The following is a 19042-nucleotide window of genomic DNA, read 5'->3' as shown; positions in this document are numbered from 1 at the left end:
GTGCCATAGAGAGCACAGTGAGGGTGGGAGGTGAAGGTCCTTGTCTCAGTGGGTCCTTGTCTCAGTGGATACTTGGTTTCATGGATCCTTGGCTCAATGAAGGCTTGTTAGTTTCTTTGTATCAGTTTTTTTGGAGATGGGGATCTCATTATGTTATCTCATGGGTACATTGGATCTTCCCGCCTCAGATTCCCTAGTGACAGGAACAGCAGATATACATTGTATCTGATGTTTTTACGGGTTCTCTGCTGTTACCGGCCAGCCCCACAGGCCTCCGTGGCAAAGTGTTCCAGGAATGAGCTGAGATAAGGGGGTGAGTGTCTGGAGTTTGTGGTCTTTCTCCTGCCTTTCTTCTGGGCATTTTTGAAGGGTTGCCCTATGAGTCAGTCCCAGGAATACTGGAGACTGTTTCCAACGTGCACCCTCAGTCCACCACGACAGTGACTTTGAGGGACCAAAAGGTTTATGGCAAGAGTTTTCCTCAACTCAAAAACTTCCAGCAGTTTTTGGCTGCGCAGGAAAGAGTGCCCACTGCCTGGGCAGTTTTCAGCAGCAGGGACTAGATGGCTGCTCGAGGGGCAGCAATGGCCATGACCATTCCTCCCCAGGGAATCAGAACTGTCACACTGCAGCACTAAAAGCACTGCCTCCTCCAAGCTCTCTTCCTCAGTGTTCTTCACTGCTCTGAGGAACAGTGAGGCTGCACTCGCAGGCCTACATCCGACCCAGTGCTGACACATCCCAGAGCTCATGGCTCTGCTAGCTGGGGATTTGTCAGTTTACAGGACACTGCTGAGTGAGTTTTATACAGGATCAGGTAGGGAGGGGCAGAGAGGCTTTTCTTCTTAAGAACCAATTCTAGAATTCTCCACTACGGTACCTAAACCTTTAGGTAGGCAAGAGCCTGTTTCTTGGCTTCAAAAGCAATTATTTAAATCTTTGGATTAAAATGACATCAGACCTTTCCAATTGCAAGTCTTGGAAGCAGGATAATTATTCATTTAATGCTCTTAATGTAGCAAGCAGTAACTAGAGCCAGGGGCTGTGGTTAAAACCAGTGGCTCTTTGTTAATGTCTTTAATCTGCTCACATTACTCAGTTGCAGCCATTCACTGCTCTTTGCTTATAGCAGTCCCAGCTCCTCAGCTTCAATTAAAGGAGACAAGACAAAGTACAGGACTGGAGGGTGTGGTGATAGGACAGGCACAGGCTATGGGAACAGTCGAACCTACCAACAGAGAAGTGCTGGAATAGCTTTCTTCCTTAGGAAACATAATTACAGCTACAGCCATCTCCATCCCCTGAGTGATGCTTCTGTCCTGTGTGAATGTGTGTGTGTGTGTGTGTGCATGCGTGTGCAAGCATGTGTGTGCATGCGTGTGCAAGCATGTGCATGCATGCACACACATATATGGGTACATATATATGTGTGAGTGTATGAGTATATGTGTATGTGTGTATGCATATGTGTGGTATGTATGAGTGTGTATGTGTGTGAGTGTATGTGAATATGTGGGTGTGTGAGAGTGTGTGTGTAGAGTGTGTATGTATGTAAGTGTGTATGTGTGTGAATGTGTGTGAGTGAGTATGTGTATGTGTGTGTGAGTGTGTATATGTGAGTGTGTGTGAGAGTGTGTGTGTCTAGTGGAAAGAAGAGAATGTGTAGAGCAGAGGGAGGAAGACAAAGTCAGCTTTCAAAGTACAAGTGCCCCATGCTCACATTCAAAAAAAGTCTCCGGAAGTGATACCACACCAATATTCCACTGCCCCAGGCACAGCTAAGCCAGTTTAACGGTGTTGCTTGAGTCTCCACATTGGCCAGACCCTGTGCCAGACCACTGCAATGAGCAATCAGTCTAATCACTGTGCTGAACAGATCATTCTGTTGTGACGGTGTCCCTGCCAATAATGAATGTATCTGAGGGAGCGTGACTTTCTACCTCAATTGCCACACACACTTGGGAAAAGTCTGTCTTGGGCTCTAAGTGCATAAATAAAATTAGCCAAAATCCTCAAGCTAGTGTTCCTCAGCTTGTAGTTCTTACAGTCTGCAGCAGTTTGCCTGAAACACACACACAACACACATGCCACAAAGTTTGAAGACGCTCTATCAAATGCTGACCTCAACAGGACTGAAAACCCAGAATCAGTCATTGACCTCCGCGGGAACTGAAAACCCAGAGTGAACGGCGGCTGCTCAGGCAGCTGAAAGAAGGTTGTTCAACTTGATATTCTTACGCCCAGTGCTATCTCTCACTGTTTGCACCTCTGGGGGTACCAATGCTATTATAGGGGTTTCTTAGGGGTTCTCTTTCTATGGCACCCCTATCCCAACACACAGAGAGTAAGACAGATAGGCAGACAGACAGACAGACAGACACCACACACACACACACACACACACACACACACACACACACACACACACACACACACACACACACGGTGAGCTTAAACAACTCAGAAAATGTGTCCCGAGGCTAGCAAGCCAATGATCCACACCATCATCTCAGGGGCTGTGCTTGGTGCTGAGTTAGCCTGGCAGAGTGAACCATGAGACCAGATATCTGAAGCCTCAGAAACATCCAGACTCGGCTAGAACCCATACCAAAGGAGTAAAATACAAACAGAACCAACGAGGATCCTTGTGAGGGACGCTAGGTCCTGAGTTGACCTCCAAGCGGAGCCTGGAGATATAAACCAGAATGGCAGAGAGGCTGGAACTTGCCAGGGGTACCATGGCCTAAAGGAAGCTCCCAGCAGTTCCAAGCTGTGTCAGGGAGAAGCCATGCAGCCCAGAGAAATCAGCTTTCACAGCAACAACCCTGCAGACAGTTATGATGCAAAAGTGGCTGCTTGCTCCCTGTAAACCAAGTCCCAAAGAGAGGCTTATGGTTCGGGGTTCTAGCCACACATTTCACATAGTTGTGGCTCTTGGAGGCTTTCAGAGACTGGCAGCTAGGGAAGATCTAACACATGTACAAGTTCCTTCAGGGAAAACCTAAAGGGCTGTAGAGTAGGTCAGCAGAGCAGAGAGGAGGAAGGTACCCATGAGGCCGAGGCCAGGAAGGGTGGTTTCCCCGGAGCTACTTGAGATCCTCCCATGATTCATTCCCTGCGTCTCTTCCCTCTGTCTCACCTGTGTGTGATGCTGCTCGCAGGTCTGAAGTGGTTCATTTGATTCTCTGCACGCAGCTTTGGGAAGACAATTTGCGACCCTGATTTCTGTATGTGGTGGGATCTATTCGAAAGGCTTATCGGGCTTTACGAGGGGCGGGGCTGTATTTACCACACACACTACACACTCACGGCTCAGCTGCTCCGATAGATAAGACAGGGCACACACCTTCCACTAGTGTGTTTGTGACAACGCTCATTATACTGTTGATTCTGTCCTTCCGTCCGTAGGAGGCGAGTTGTTCCATGGAGACTAAGAGCGATCCAGGGCCTTTCTTCTTAATCTCCACCTCAGTTGTTGCCTGAGAAATAAAATAAAGCAAATAGGGTGAGTAATATATGGCTAACATAAGGCTTGGGCCCCAGTGGATTGACAGTCAAGCATGAGCAAGAGCCTTATCATCTGCAAGGCTTTTTTTTTTTTTTTTTTTTGTATATGAGCACACTGTCCTTGACACACCAGAAGAGGGCATCAGATCCAATTACAGATGTGATTATGAGCCACCTTGTGGTTGCTGGGAATTGAACTCATGACCTTTGGAAAAGTAGCCAGTGCTCTTGACTGTTGAGCCATCTCTCCATTCCCATCAGCATGGCTTTTTAAATATATATATATATTTGAACTAGTTCTTTAAGAATTTAGTACAAGGTGGTTTGATTACGTGCACTCCCTCTCCCGACTTCTCCTGGATCCGCTCACCTTCTTCCCTGTCTGTCCAACCTCGTGTCCCCCACCCCCTTCCTCTCCCATGCAGCTAGCAAATCCCAGGAGCTCCTCAGCCAGGGGTGGGCTTCATGCCCACCTCCCCGCTCCATGCTGGAATTTGGTCTGGCTTGAGTCCCCACAAATCTTACACAACCATGAGCCCTGCAAGCTATAATATTGAGCAGCCCTGGCAAGATATCCCAGCAAGATGCTGTCCGTGGCAGCAGCACAAACATCTTGAGAGTAAACAGCCACTTTCTGACTGGATTTGAATCCTGCTCCGAAAGACGCTTAAACAAACAACAAACGACTCGTGCCCCTATAATCCTACTCGTAAGTTGGCCACAGATGATCTTTAGTTCTGTGGCGAAGACCAAGTCATCTGGATTTAGCCCGATCTTCAGTGAACCTAAGAATCTGGCTGGGACCTAAATACCTCCTCTGGTTAGGTCTTAAGCAGGAATGCCACAGCCCCCCCGGGGACAAGGAGATGGGAACAGATCCTGTGTTCCCCTGTCCTAGTCTCATAGCCACACATTTGGCTAGAATTGGCTTGCTTGACAAAACTGAGATTCACCAGTGACTGAAATTTAGGAGGCCGAGCTCCTCCCCAGCTGCTGTTTCCTGTCTGGAGGAGCTCCGCCCCTCTCCTGTAGTTCTATAAAAACATCTGTATATGTAAGAATGACTTATTAACTATTATTTCAGATAAGGTACTGTTTCTAAGAAGCCATTTTTTGCCATAATTTTCATTCTGATAGAATATTTAATTATCATATTAAGTCTACTACACTGTAAAAATGATAACCATGTAAAAATGAATGGACGAAGTCTCTCTATTAGACACTTACTTCTGGCATTGGATTGATCTCAGATTTTTACTGAGTTGGCCCTTCTATCAATCTACAGAATAGATGACAGATGATTTTCAAAATGTTCACCCCTGAAAAGACCAGATGACAAATATGGAAGGGAAACTCCTTATATTATGGGTTTGGTGTCTATTTTCTGTTTCTGTATATAGCAAGAAATAATTTCTTCAGACTGCATTATTAACAACCTTTGAAAAAATAAGATTAGTAAAAGTGGAGGCTAAAAGGTGGGGTGCAGTCACTAGACCATCAATGGTGATCCTTCTCAGAATCGAGCACGCCTCCCTCCGCCGCGGACTGGACTTGGGCATGTATTCCATACTCCCAATCCTAGCTGGGTGCTCAAAGACTCACATCAACTATAGAAAAGTTAAGCTTCAAGCCTATTAAGGGAGGATCACCCTTATTTCTATCTTCTCACACCACGTGTGAGTTGCCTGGAGAGAGGTTACAGGGGCCAGCAACAGGGTTTAACCAAGGAAAGCTGAGGTGAGTCTGTCATCAGACTGGCAGGACAGAGAACAAACATGGCAGCATCGGCCTGATAGGACATCCCTGGCAAAGCAACGCCATCCATCCTGGTTCAACTGTGAACCCTTTTCCTGTGATGTGGGGAAGAAGGAAGGCTGGCATCTCTCACTACATCTATCAGGGTTGAATCTGAAGTCCAGGCTTTTGTACAATAAAGCAAACTGGAAAACATGAACGTTATTCACAGAAAGTGTTATCATATGTGTAGAAACTCGATGGAAGTTTCTCCAAACCCTTCAAATCTAACAGAGCCAAGATGCTACAACGTATAGAATATTCAACCTGACTACATTTCTATATCCTGGCAATACTTCAAAAATAAAGCTCTTAAATTATATCCTTATTGAAGCATTTTAAAAAGATACCAGGGAATAAAGCAATAGAAAGACAAGACACTCTCATAGTAAATTGTGTGACTTTTCTGAGAGACACTTCAGAAGACTTAAATAAACAAAGGAGTACACCATGTTCACAGACATTAGAGCTAAGATGGCCGCCCTCTTTAAATGGACTCATCAGCCAGGCGTTGCACCCATCAAAAGTCAAGGCTTTTCGGAAGAAGCTGATGGTTGTGAAATTAATAAGGACATATAAAGGCTGGGGAAAGAAAGGGGATCTTAAAAAAAAAAGAATCAGAAGGTTAAAAATCAGCTTTTGAAGGATTCTGTTACACATCTTTAAATACATGTAGATTTTTGTTTAGAAGATTTGTACTGCCCCATTTTAGAACTTCCCATGAGGTGAGAATGAAGAAGGTCAGCATGTATTGGCATAAGTAGAGAAGTGGACTCTAGAAATAGGCTCACAGTATATAAACTAGTGCATGTGAGCAGGTCCCAACATGCCAGGAGGGGAGAGTGCTTACAAGAGGTTCTGAGAGGCAGGATAGCCATCCAGCCTAGTCCTCATTTTATAAGTCCTTATTTATATGAAATTAATTTGAGATGATCAGAGATGTGGATATGAAATCAAGAGCCACGTTAAAAACATTTTCATAGCACCGAGTCAGAAGCAGAGCTCGTGAACAAGATGCAGAAAGCAATACCAAAAACAAAACAAAAAAACCCTAATGTTAAAATTTTTGTCCTAAAGAACCTTTATCTAAGGGGCTGGAGAGATGGCTCAGTAGTTAAGAGCACTGATTGCTCTTCCAGAGGTCCTGAGTTCAATTCCCAGCAACCACATGGTGGCTCACAACCATCTGTAGTGGGGTTCGATACTCACTTCTGGTGTTTCTGAAGACAGCAACAGTGTATTCACATCTTTAAAAAAAAAAAAAAAGAGCCTATATCTAGAACAACCATAGCAACTCAACAAAAAAACAATCAAAGATCTTAAACATCGCGCTAATGAGGACATATACAGACTGGAGAGACGGCTCAGTGGCTAAGAGCACACACTGGTCCTCCTGAGGACCAGAGTTCAATTCCCAGCACCCACATCAGGTGGTTTACAAATACCTGTCAGTGCCTTGGAACTCTGGGTACTGGCATTCACGGGCATGGATCCACAGACATATACATACTTAAAATAATAAAAATAAAGCTTTAAAAAACGAGGATACATTTCAATAGTCCAACTGCCTCTGCTTCTCTGTGTGCCCCAGCCTCGTGGGCTTTGGAGCACACGGTGGCTGTGGCCCTGGGCGGGCTCCTGGAGAAAGAGGCGCTGGACGCAGCTGCTCTGCTGTGGGAAGAGTGGTGCTTCCCTCACGTAGTAAAGAGTCACGAGTTTACACGTGACTGGATCTGCTTCTCATGCTGTGCTGACCTCCTCGCTGTGATCAATTTTTTTTAATAAACTATAAATAATAATAAACTCATGTACTTAAAAAAAAAAAAAGCAAGCAATTGGGAAGCAGAGGCCGGCAGATGTCTGTGAGACCAAGGCCTGCTTAGTTCTAGGCCAGCCAGGACAACTAGTAAAACCAACCTCCTTTAAAACTAAAAGACAGGAGTTGGTATAGTTCAGTGGCAGCTCTCTGCTCCCTTTTTAGCGTGCATGAGGTCTAGGGTACAATCACCAGCACTATAAGGTAAATATATAAAGTAAATGAATCAAAGACTAACAAAGCTCTCTCTAATACACTTGCTGGGATAAAAAAATAGTGTAACTACTTTAGAGAACTAGTTTGTAATTTCTCATAAACATTAAACATAATTTATCATAACCCCAGGATTTCGCCACAAAGGTATTTAATAAGAAAGAAAACTTTCAGCCATGTGTGGTGGTGCACACCATTAATCCCAGTACTCAGAAGAGGGTAGGGGCAGGGGCAGGAGGATCTCTGTGAGTTCAAGGCCAAACTCGTCTACACAGAGTTTTAGGATGGTGAGGGCCATACAGTGAGGGTCTCTCTCTCTCTCTCTCTCTCTCTCTCTCTCTCTCTCACACACACACACACACACACACACACCACAGAAGCCTTGAAATCACGTGGGAGCGCTTCATTCCCCTCCAGCTCTCCAGACTAACCCTACCTGCTTCAGCCTCTCCTCAGCCTCCCCTCTGTCTCTACCCCCACTCCCAGGGAACTAAGCTGACCCACTCCTACAATTTTCCCTTCCTCACCCCATCTCCCTGTCTTCCCTCTCTTCCTCCATTCTCTGTGCGCTCTCAGATCCTCCTGACATACCAGCTACGCTCCCTGCAGGGTACCTTCTCAGCCTCCTCTCCCTGCCCTCCTAGCCATTCCCATTCCTGCATATCAGCTCCCAATACTCAGAAATAAGTTCCGTCTGCCCTTATTCCCATTGGCCACACCAGGCAGGGACTCAGAAGCACTCCCCACCAGGAAACTCACACCCACCACAGTTTCCTCAGAGAGGACAGAGAAACCACAAGACAAGACCAAACCAACACTTAGAATTACAATCACCCCAGATACCGGCTTGAGAGTCCTCAGTAACAGCTAGGACAGTAGTCTCCGCTAGAGCGCAGCATCCTACTACAGGAGGCCTAGGGCATGCCATATGGCTGAAGCACAAACCTAGGACTTCAAACTAGCTGTTATGAATATGCTCAAGGGCCTGAGAGAGGACATGAACAAATATATCCATTAGTGAAATCTATGAAAACATACAAAACGGTGGAATGCAATGATGAGAAGAGTTCAAGACACAAAAAAATGGAAATGGGATCACTAAAGAAAGCACAAATTGGTAAAACTGGGAACAGAAAATTTAGGAACTCGAACAGGAGCCTCAGCAGCAAGCCTCAGCAACAGGGACAGAATCTTCGGCACTGAAGACAACACCCGACTTTTCAATGGAGACCCTAAAACCCAGATGGGCCTGGGCAGATGTGCTGCAGACTCTAAGAGACCACAGATGCCAGCCCAGACTACTATACCCAGCAAAACTTACAGTAACCATAGATGGAGAAAACAAGATATTCCATGATAAAACTAAATTTAAGCAGTATTTATCTACAAATCCAGCTCTCCTGAAGGCACTAGAAGAAAAATTTCAACCTAAAGAGGTCAATCACAGCCATGAAATCACAAGGAATAAATAATCTCAGAGCAGCAATTAAGGAGCAGAGGAAAAAGATCCTCATACCACAGCAATCAACCAACACTGCTCGCTGATAACTCTCAACAACTATGGTATCAATTCCTAATAAAAAGACACGGAAAAAGAAAATGAATGGGAAAACAGGATCCTTCTCCTACATTCCAAGAAACATATCAAACATGAAGGGCAGACATTACCTCAGGGTAAAATGATGGATAGAGATATTCCAACCAAATGGACACAAGACACACATCAGTTTGGTCAGTTTAATACCTGGCAAAATAGACTTCAAACCAAAGCTAATCCAAAGAGATAGGGAAGGATCCTATAAACTCAAAGGAAAATTCTGCCAAGAGGATGTTGCAAGTCTGAACATTTATACACAAAACACAGGGCATCGAAGTTCATTAAAAAAGCAAAACAACCCCCAAAGCCAAAAATAACAAAGACACCACTACAGCTGAAGTCACACATTGACCCCACACACTTATAGCGGGTGACCTCAATACCCCAATCTCACCAATAAACAGGTCACCCAGACAAAAACTCAGTAGCTATGCTTAAGCTAAATGACCCACCAATGGACCTAGCATACGTTCACAGGGTGCTTTACCTAAGCACAAAAGAATACGCCCCCTTCTCTGAACCTCACAGAGCGTTCTTCAAAACTGATATCCACATACTTGGACATAAAGCAAATCTCAACAAATACAAGGAAATTTAGATAACTCCCTGCATCTTACCTGACCACCATGGACTAAAGCTGGATGGATATCAACAACAACACAAAGCTTACAAACTCAGGGAAACTGAACAACTCTCTACTGGATAAAAAAAAAAAAATGGGTCACGATAGAAATTAAGAAAGAGCTAAAAACCTTTTTAGAATTGAATGAAAATGTAAACATACACCATACACAACCTGCGGGGCACAGTGAAAGTACTTCTAAGAGGCAAGTTCATAGCACTAAGTTGCCTACATCAAAAAGTTGGCGAGATCTCATAGTAGTATCTTAACCTCACACCTAAACACTCTAGAACAAAACAAAGAATTAAAACCCCAAAGGAGTAGATGGTGGATGAAATCAATAAAATAGAACCAACAAAACAAACAAAAATCAATGCAACAAAGAATCGTTTCTTTGAGTAAACTCAATGCTGGGCAAACTCTTAGCCGAATTAACCAAAAGATGGAGGGAGAAGATCAAAATTAACAAAATTAGAGACAAAGCGAAATGTGACAACAGATACTGGAAATCCAGAAAATTATAAAAACATACTTTCAAACCTATATACTCAACCAAATTTTTAAAAAATGTGAAAGAAATGGACAATTTTCTTGATATGACTTACAAAGTTAAATCAAGATCAGACAAGCAATTTAAATAACCCTATAACCCCTAAGGAAACAGCAGTCATTAAAAGCCTCCCATCCAAAACCAGCCTAGGGCCAGATGGACTTAGCTCAGAATTCTACCAGCCTTTCAAAGAGTGAATGCCAATATTCAAACTACACCATAAAATAAAAACAAAAGGAACTTTGCCCAATTCTTTTTACAAGGTCACAGTTAACCTGACACCCAGACCACATAAAAGCCTAACAAAGAATTACAGACCAATTTCCGTTATGAACGTAGATGCAAAAATTCTGAATAAAATACTTGCAAACCAAATACAGGAATCCATCAAAAAGATCATCCACCATGATCAAGTAAACTTCAACCCAGAGGTGCAGTGGCGGTTCAACATATATAAATTGCAAATGTAACCCACTATATCAACAAACTGAAAGATAAGAACCACGAGGTTATCTCAGATGCTGAAAAGGCCGTTGACAAAATCTAACACCTTTTCAAGATAAAAGTTCTGGAGATATTAGAGATATAAGGGACAAACCTCAACATAATAAAGGCAAATTACAGCAAGCCCAAGGCCAATATCAACCTAAATGGAGAGAAATTCAAAGCATTTCCACTCAAATCTGGAACAAGACAAGGCTGTCCACTCTCTCCAGATCTAGTCAACTACAGCACTGGACATCCTAGCTAAAGCAATAAGATAACTGAAGGAGAGCAGGGACCTCAACAAAGGCCTGGTCCATCGACTCAAACAGAAGAGAAAGAGGGGAATAGTGTTCAACTCATTACCCGGGAGAAGGCTTTCTGAACAGAACACTGAGAGCACAGGCACTAGGAACAATTAATAAATGGGACCTTATGAAATTGAAAAGCTTCTGTATGCAAAGGACACACCCCATCATTCTGACTAAAGAGTAGGCAAAAGAATGGGAAAAAAAAACTTTTAAAGTCAACTAAAGAACTAAAAAAAAATGGACATCAAGAAAACAACTCAATTAAAATGGAGTACATGGATCTAAACAGTATTCTTGAAAGAAGAAACACACATGGTTGAGAAACACGGAAATGTTCAACAGCCTTAGTCATCAGGAAGATGCAAATCAAAACTGCTTTGAGATTCCACCTTACACCAGTTAGAATGGTAAAGATCAGCAACAGAAGTGACAGCTCATGCTGGGAGGACATGGGGCAAGAGGAGCACCCATCCATTGTGGGAGGACGTGGAGTAAGGTGTACCCATCCATTGTGGGAGAACGTGGAGTAAGAGGAGCACCCATCCATTGTGGGAGGACGTGGAGTAAGGTGTACCCATCCATTGTGGGAGGACGTGGAGTAAGAGGAGCACCCATCCATTGTGGGAGGACGTGGAGTAAGGTGTACCCATCCATTGTGGGAGGACATGGAGTAAGAGGAGCACCCATCCATTGTGGGAGGACGTGGAGTAAGAGGAGCACCCATCCATTGTGGGAGGATGTGGAGTAAGAAGAGCATCCATCCACTGTGGGAGGATATGGAGTATGAGGAACACCTATCCATTGTGGGAGGACATGGAGTAAGAGGAGCACCCATCCATTGTGGGAGGACGTGGAGTAAGAGGATCAACTATCCAGTGCTCGTGGGGCTGCAAACGTTCAGCTACTATGGAAAGCAGAGTGGTGGTTTCCCAGGAAGCTGGGCCTACACCTACTTCAAGAGCCAGCTATACCACTCAGGCATATACCTCAGGGACTCTACATCCCGCTACAGACACACTTGTTCAACCATGTTCACTGCTGCTCAATTCATAATAGCCAGAAAGTGGAAACAGATTAGATGCCTATTAGTGGATAAATAGATAAAGAAAACGTGGAACACCTACATGGTAGGTTATTACTCAGCTGTTAAAAATATAAAATCATGAAATTCAAAAGTACATGGATGGAGCTAGAACTTGGGCTATTCGAGGGCCCCTGTGGAAACCCGGTACTGTACAAGCTTCCGAAATACATACACAGAAAAGTGATCTAAATGGAACTGCCAAATAGCATAGGAGACAGAGGCTCAACTGGACATCCCCATCACCAAATGAAGCTCCCAGTACTGGAAATGGGTTACAGCTAATATAATTGTTAGCCGAAAGGGCTCTATGGGACAACCCAGACTATTTCCAAGGCTATGGAAGGAGCTCGTTACGCTACCAATGGAGAAAGGTGAACACCAACCCAGCCACAAGCCCTTCAATCTACAATGGTGACCTGCCTGCAAGACCCACTATTGCAGACCAATGGATCAGACTGGATTTTAGGCTCACTTCATGAGATGGAGCCCATCCCTGACACTGCTTGGGTGGCCAAGGACCTGAGACTACATAGGCCAGGGACATGGGGGAAAACTGAATTCTACCACTCTTCTAAAGGAATATAGCAACAAAATGAATCCTAACAGCATCTGCTATATTCATAGATGAATGTCTTGCTCAGCCGTCCTCAGAGAAGGTTCCTCCTGCATTAGAGGGGAACACAGAGCCCACAGCTGGACACTGTACAGAGAGTAGACCTTGAAACACTAAGGCCTAAATGAGATGTTTTCATCAAATCCCTGCCCTGTGGCTCTGGGAACCCTGTGGAACTGGAACTGGGAAGACGGTAAGAGTCAGCGGGGATGGAGGACAGCAAGGGGACCAGGCAGGACAGATACACACACGAGGTCACACAGACTGTGGCAGGATGCACAGGCCCTGTGCAGGTCTGAACCTGCTGGGGTCAATGTGCTAAGAGAGGAAGTGGACGTGACCCTAACCTCGAAGCTTTCTCCAATTACAACTGCTTGCAGATGAAAAATTGGTTTTCATCAACAGAGTCTCATTGATTATACAAACCACTCTTCAAGGCGGGTCCATGCCCAGCAGTAGATGGCTAACGCAACATGAATTCAACGGCATTTTTTGAGGGGTTTTGTCTCATAATGCTTTGTGAGGGTTCTCTCTCTCTTTCTCTCTTGATAGAATAGAGTTTATTTAGGGCATGGGGAGGGGAGTTGGGGGTGTAATAAAGAAAGAGAAAGAGAGAGAGGGAGAGGGAGAGGGAGAGGGGAAGAGAGAGAGAGAGAGAGAGAGAGAGAGAGAGAGAGAGAGAGAGAAGGAGTAGAGAGAGGTTGGCTCTGAGTACGTAGAGAGAGAGGGGGAGGGGAATGGGGAGAGAGGGGGAAAATGGTAAGGGAGCAGGAGCAAGAGAAGAGAGCAAGAACTTTATTCTGTCTTGACCTTACAGGCCCTTTGCCCCTTTGCATATATATAATAGTTTCCAGTTTTGTGTTTTTAATGGGATTCTGTCTTTGTGTGTGTGTGTGTGTGTGTGTGCACCTGTGTGTGTGTGTCTGTGTGTATGTGTGTGTCCGCATCCACATATGCTTCTTGGGCTTTTTCTTTGGCTCTTTTTCTTCTGTTTGTTAATTAATTAATTAATAATATTGTATTATTAGTAGTAATTGTTTTAGATGTTTGTCTCCTCGTGAGAGAAGGAAAGGGCGTGGATATGGGTAGATAAGGAGGTGGGGAGCATCTGGGAGGAGTTAAGGGGGGGAAACCATAATCAGAATGTACTGTATTAAAAAAAATCCATTTTCAAGAAAAGGTACTCATAGCAAGCTAATTCATATCAGCTGCAAACTGGAACACCCTGAATGATGTGTTATATCTAGGCAATGCGATCCATCCAGCAGTAATAAGGAATGAACTATGTACCCAGGTATACCTCAAAAACAAAAACACCTTGCTTAATATAGGAAGGTGAAAACCATATACTTTACAAGACGACACATATGAACAAGAATACGGTAAGCAGATTAGAAATGCCACCCAGCGTAGGGGAACCAGACTAGGACGAGGGAGCAGGCATGTCAGGGCAGGGCAGACTCCTGATGTAGTAAGGCTAACATTAGGGGAGTGATCTGTAATTGCCAGAGAGTCCTTCCCCCTTTTACCAGCAATTCTGGTGACTCTTGGGTAAGAGTTACACAGGGCCAAACAAGCTAACAGTGAATGGCTTGACAGGGAATCTGGGTCACAGAGTATGTGTCTAAGTACCCTCTCTTATCTCTGTTATGGGAACAGAACGCATGCTGCAAATTCAGACTGTGCTATAGCCACTTGTCATCTGCATTTTCTCTGCAACTCCAGGTGTCTTAGTTAGGGTTTTACTGCTGTGAACAGACACCAGACCAAGGAAACTCTTAGAAGGATAACATATAATTGGGGCTGGCTTGGAGGTTCAGTCCAGTATCATATCATCAAGGTGGGGAGCATGGCAGCCTCCAGGCAGGCATGGTGCTGAAGAAGCTGAGAGGTCTACATCTTCATCTGAAGGTCTCTAAGAGAAGACTGGCCTCCAGGCAGCTAGGACTAGGGCCCACCCCCAAGGTGACACACTTTCTCCAACAAGGCCACACCTCCTAATAGTGCCACTCTCTGGCCCAAGCATATAGAAACCAACACACCAGGCATGCCAAGAAGCCAGAGGCTTTACTGGGTGAAAGAGCAGGCACTGGGCGTGGCCATGGACATGAGGAAGCTACTGGTTCATAAAGGTGAGTGTCCCACATAACTGACTGGGAGCATGACCCACTTGCTCTGGTAAGCTTGGACCTTAGTTGCGAATGAAAACAATAATTAAGGGAGTGGCCAATGAGGCTGGCTCCCTGGGCTGTTCGCCATAATCCAGGGGCTTGGGTCCTTTGGCAGACCATGGCTCTAGGTTTTCACGGGTAACCTGCTCACAGCCTGCCTGCAGATGCTCTCCCTAGCATTTATCAGCTCAGACTGATTAACATAAGGATGGGCAGCTCCTACGATGACATAAGCTAGAGCTGAAGTTGCCTAAGGACATCACTAAGCATCACCAAGCACAGATGGAACCAGGTGTCATGCCGAGAAAAACCATGCGCGTCACTAGGAAACCCAACCCGCTAGATTCCAAGTGCACAGAACTCCAAGTTGGGCGGTCGGGCCCAACACGTCCTCTCTTTCTGAGGTCAAGAATGCTGCTGCTGAAAAGCCAGGTTCTTGGTTCTCACTTCTTCTTTTCCAATAAAAAAAATGAAATGGAAATACACGCAACAAATTATCATTTCAAACCATTCTAAAATGAGTGACTTACTTCAGTCATAGATAGAATATTGATAGTTCCGTACAACTCAACTATCTATCACCACTCTCTAACGGCTGGATCGGTCAGGAGTCACTCCTAATTACACTCTCTGCTAGACTCGGCCAATCAATAATCTGATTTCCGTCTCGACAGATTTGCCGCTTTTCATTAAACAGAATCATGTGGTATGTGGCCTTTGTAACGCAGCTTCACTTAGCTTGTTTAAAGCTTCGTCCACGGCACGTAAAACCTTGCTCTACTTCACAGATGAATTCCTCCCCTTTGTGGAGCCGGGACACATTTGTTCATCAGCTGATGGACTTGGGTTGTCCCACTTCTGACTGTGACCTGACGAATGATGTACCTGTTTTGTGGTAACTTGCTTCAATTCTTGGTAGGAGCAGCTTTGCTAGGATGCAAGACAATGCTGTGTGACTTTCTGATGAACAGCAAGAAGTACTGGCCAAAGCGGCTGTCACATTTTACACTTTTATGAGCAATGCTGGCTGTTGTTTCTCCAGTCAGGCCATGGCTACCGAAGTTAGACTCCCTCAGAAAGAGCAGCTGTATGGTGGGCTTTTCATCTCTAATTCTCCTGGGGATTCTGGGAGGCGACCCCTTCTAGAAGCTGCTGCCAACTCTTACCACACGGGAGGGGAGCTGAGGGTCACTGAGGTGAGGTGAGTGGGTTATTGACTTTTGGGCTGGGTTGCTCAGGCTTTGTGGCACACATCTGCAATCCCACACTAGGAGGCTGAGGCAGGAAGATCACAAATTCAAGGCCCGAGTTACACAGTGAGACTCTATCTAAAAGAAAGTAAAGAGGCTGGAGTTGTAGCTCAATGATGTAAACTTAGTGCTTGCCTAACATGCATGAAACCCTGGAGTGACAGGAAACACACAAACAAACACACACACACACACACACACACACACACACACACACTCATACACATACACTCATACCCTGGGGTCACAGGAAACACACACACCCTGGAATCCCAAGACACACACACTCACACACTGGAATCCCAGGAAACACACACACACACACACACACACACACACACACACACACTCATACACATACACTCATACCCTGGGGTCACAGGAAACACACACACCCTGGAATCCCAGGAAACACACACACACACACACACACACTCATACACATACACTCATACCCTGGGGTCACAGGAAACACACACACCCTGGAATCCCAAGACACACACACTCACACACTGGAATCCCAGGAAACACACACACACACACACACACACACACACACACACACACACTCATACACATACACTCATACCCTGGGGTCACAGGAAACACACACACCCTGGAATCCCAGGAAACACACACACACACACACACACACACACACACACGTACAAGCTAGCTCCATCACCATCTTTCTTAGCCCAAACACGAAGTCTATCAGGATGCTCCGATGCTACTGATGCCCAGCCTCTTAAACTGGAGTCATTGTCATAAAGATGCGACTACATCTGCAGGTGGCCAGTCCTGCCCACATTTCTCAAGATCTACCCAAGGAAGCTACAGCTTCATACTGATACAAACTTGCTTTCACGAGGAATCACAACTGAACTTCATCTGCCGCCAGGTACTTTTTTTTTTTTTCCTCTCAAGACAGGGTTTCTGTGTGTAGCCCTGTCTGTTCTGGAACTCACTCTGTACACCAGGCTGGCCTCAAACTCAGAAATCCACCTGCCTCTGCCTCCCAGGTTCTGGGATTAAAGGCGTGCGCCACCACTGCCTGTCCATCAATCACTTTCTTATAACTGAAATTTATAGTATTTTAAAAGCTTCCTTAGAACCATTACAATCATTAACTAGTCAAGAATTTCTACAATTCCTGTGGGGTTCTGCTTTGAAATAAGTCTACCATAACTCCCTTTTCTCAAAGGATCTATATGGTCTAAGAAGGGGCCTCACCCTTTCCAAGTCAGGCAAACAACTCTCTCCATCCTTCTTTGGACTAAGAGAGATCGGGCAGAGCATGGCAAAGTCAGGCTGTAAGCACCCGGGCACCGCAGCCTGACTTCTAGCCTTCACTGTGGCCCCTACCGCAAAGGCCTCCGGCTTTGTGTTCTCCATTTTGGTTTTGCTTTTTACAGAGAAGAAAACAGGCCAAGCAATAAATCGTCCCAGAGTCCCATGAGCAGTCAGGAGAGCTTGTGCTTTAGCGTCAGTTTCAAGGTAGAGCAAGCTTTACACTGCTTAGGGCACCTTAACTAATTCCTGTGTGATCTGGGAGGGGAGAGGGGCTGCTTAATTCCCGAAGCCCTGTTGTTTCTTCAACAACAAAGGCAATAGCAATACCTCCCTCTCAGAGAGGGGCCTCTGAGCATCACAGGAGACAAAGCCTGGACATTTGCAATCTCCCTCGACAGATTTCTCAGTTAAGTGGGTTCTGGACTGTTGGTGGCACCTCTTTTCTTTTCTTTTCTTTTCTTTTCTTTTCTTTTCTTTTCTTTTCTTTTCTTTTCTTTCTTTCTTTCTTTCGTTTGTTTTTGTTTGTTTGTTTGTTTGTTTTTGAAGTCAGGGTTTCTCTGTGTAGCCCTGACTGTCCTGGAACTCACTCTGTAGACCAGGCTGGCCTCGAACTCAGAAATCTGGGATTAAAGGCGTGCGCCAGATCAACGGTTCTGTTCTCCCTTTCCCATCGGTGGTGGTGCACGTCTTTAATCCCAGCACTCGGGAGGCAGAGGCAGGCGGATTTCTGAGTTCGAGGCCAGCCTGGTCTACAGAGTGAGTTCCAGGACAGCCAGGGCTACACAGAGAAACCCTGTCTCAAAAAACAAAAACAAAACAAACAAACAAAAAAAGAATCAGAAGAGTCTCCTCTGCATCAGCAAAAAAGAAGAGTGAAAATTTCTAAACCATGAAAAAAGAAAACCCATCTGTCAATCACAACCACATAATCAATGAGGGTGTGAATGTTTTGTATGAGATGCTAATGAGATGCTAATGAGATGCTAATGAGATGCTAATGAGATAGAGCACAGAAGACTTTCTTCTCCCCTCCCCCCTCTTTTTCTTTCTTTCTTTCTTTTTTAAATTTTATTTGTATTTCTTAGCTGGACTCATGCCTAGGCATGGATACTGGATACAGTATCAATGGCTTCTATACCAATCCACAGAGCATGAACATGTATGAAGACAAGTTCGTTCTTAACATACCTGATAGTAAGGATCAATATATCTCAGCCTAAAGATGCAGTGATTATTTATCTGGCTCAGGCTTCCAGATGAGTAATTAATACCTTAAATTTCATAATTAAAACAATAATGTTTTAACATAAAAGAATTAATATGTTATTTCCTCTTAGGAAAAATGACTATTTCCCTAACTTTGCAAAGAAGCTAATATTTTAACTGTCAGAAAGATCTCTTGGGTCTCCGGAGACCTCGGTTCAAGTTTCACTTACGCCGAGTTACTAAATCTCTCTCTGAAGACAAAAATCACTTACTTTACAGTGTGGTCACAAAAATTAAGCAATAGCAAGCTGTGGTGGCTCGGGTCTGCAGGCTCAGTGCTCAGGAGGGTGAGGCAATCTGAACTACAAAGTGAAGGCAAGGGAGCAACCGAAACCCAAGGGATAGAAATAAATGCAGCTCAGTCATAGAGTGATTGCCGGCCTTGGGTTAGACACACACACACACACACACACACACACATACACACACGGAATATGGACGTAGTTGATCGATACATACATAAGAAAATCAC

General features: G+C 44.7%; 1 protein-coding gene across 12 annotated transcripts in view; it reads right to left on the bottom strand.

Moving 5' to 3' along the window:
- The window catches only part of Scn8a (sodium channel, voltage-gated, type VIII, alpha), a 176076-nt gene that overhangs the window by 40426 nt on the left and 116608 nt on the right, over window positions 1-19042 (bottom strand). For all 12 annotated transcript variants that reach the window (XM_017316515.2, XM_017316519.2, XM_017316516.2 and 9 more), the window contains one exon: window positions 3347-3479. In XM_017316515.2, the coding sequence (XP_017172004.1) occupies window positions 3347-3479 (133 nt within the window). The remainder of the gene's footprint in view (window positions 1-3346; window positions 3480-19042) is intronic.

The sequence above is a fragment of the Mus musculus genome, chromosome 15 (assembly GCF_000001635.26).
Source record: "Mus musculus strain C57BL/6J chromosome 15, GRCm38.p6 C57BL/6J".
Classification (NCBI taxonomy): Eukaryota; Metazoa; Chordata; class Mammalia; order Rodentia; family Muridae; genus Mus; species Mus musculus.
This window is presented reverse-complemented; position numbering and strand designations above follow the sequence as displayed.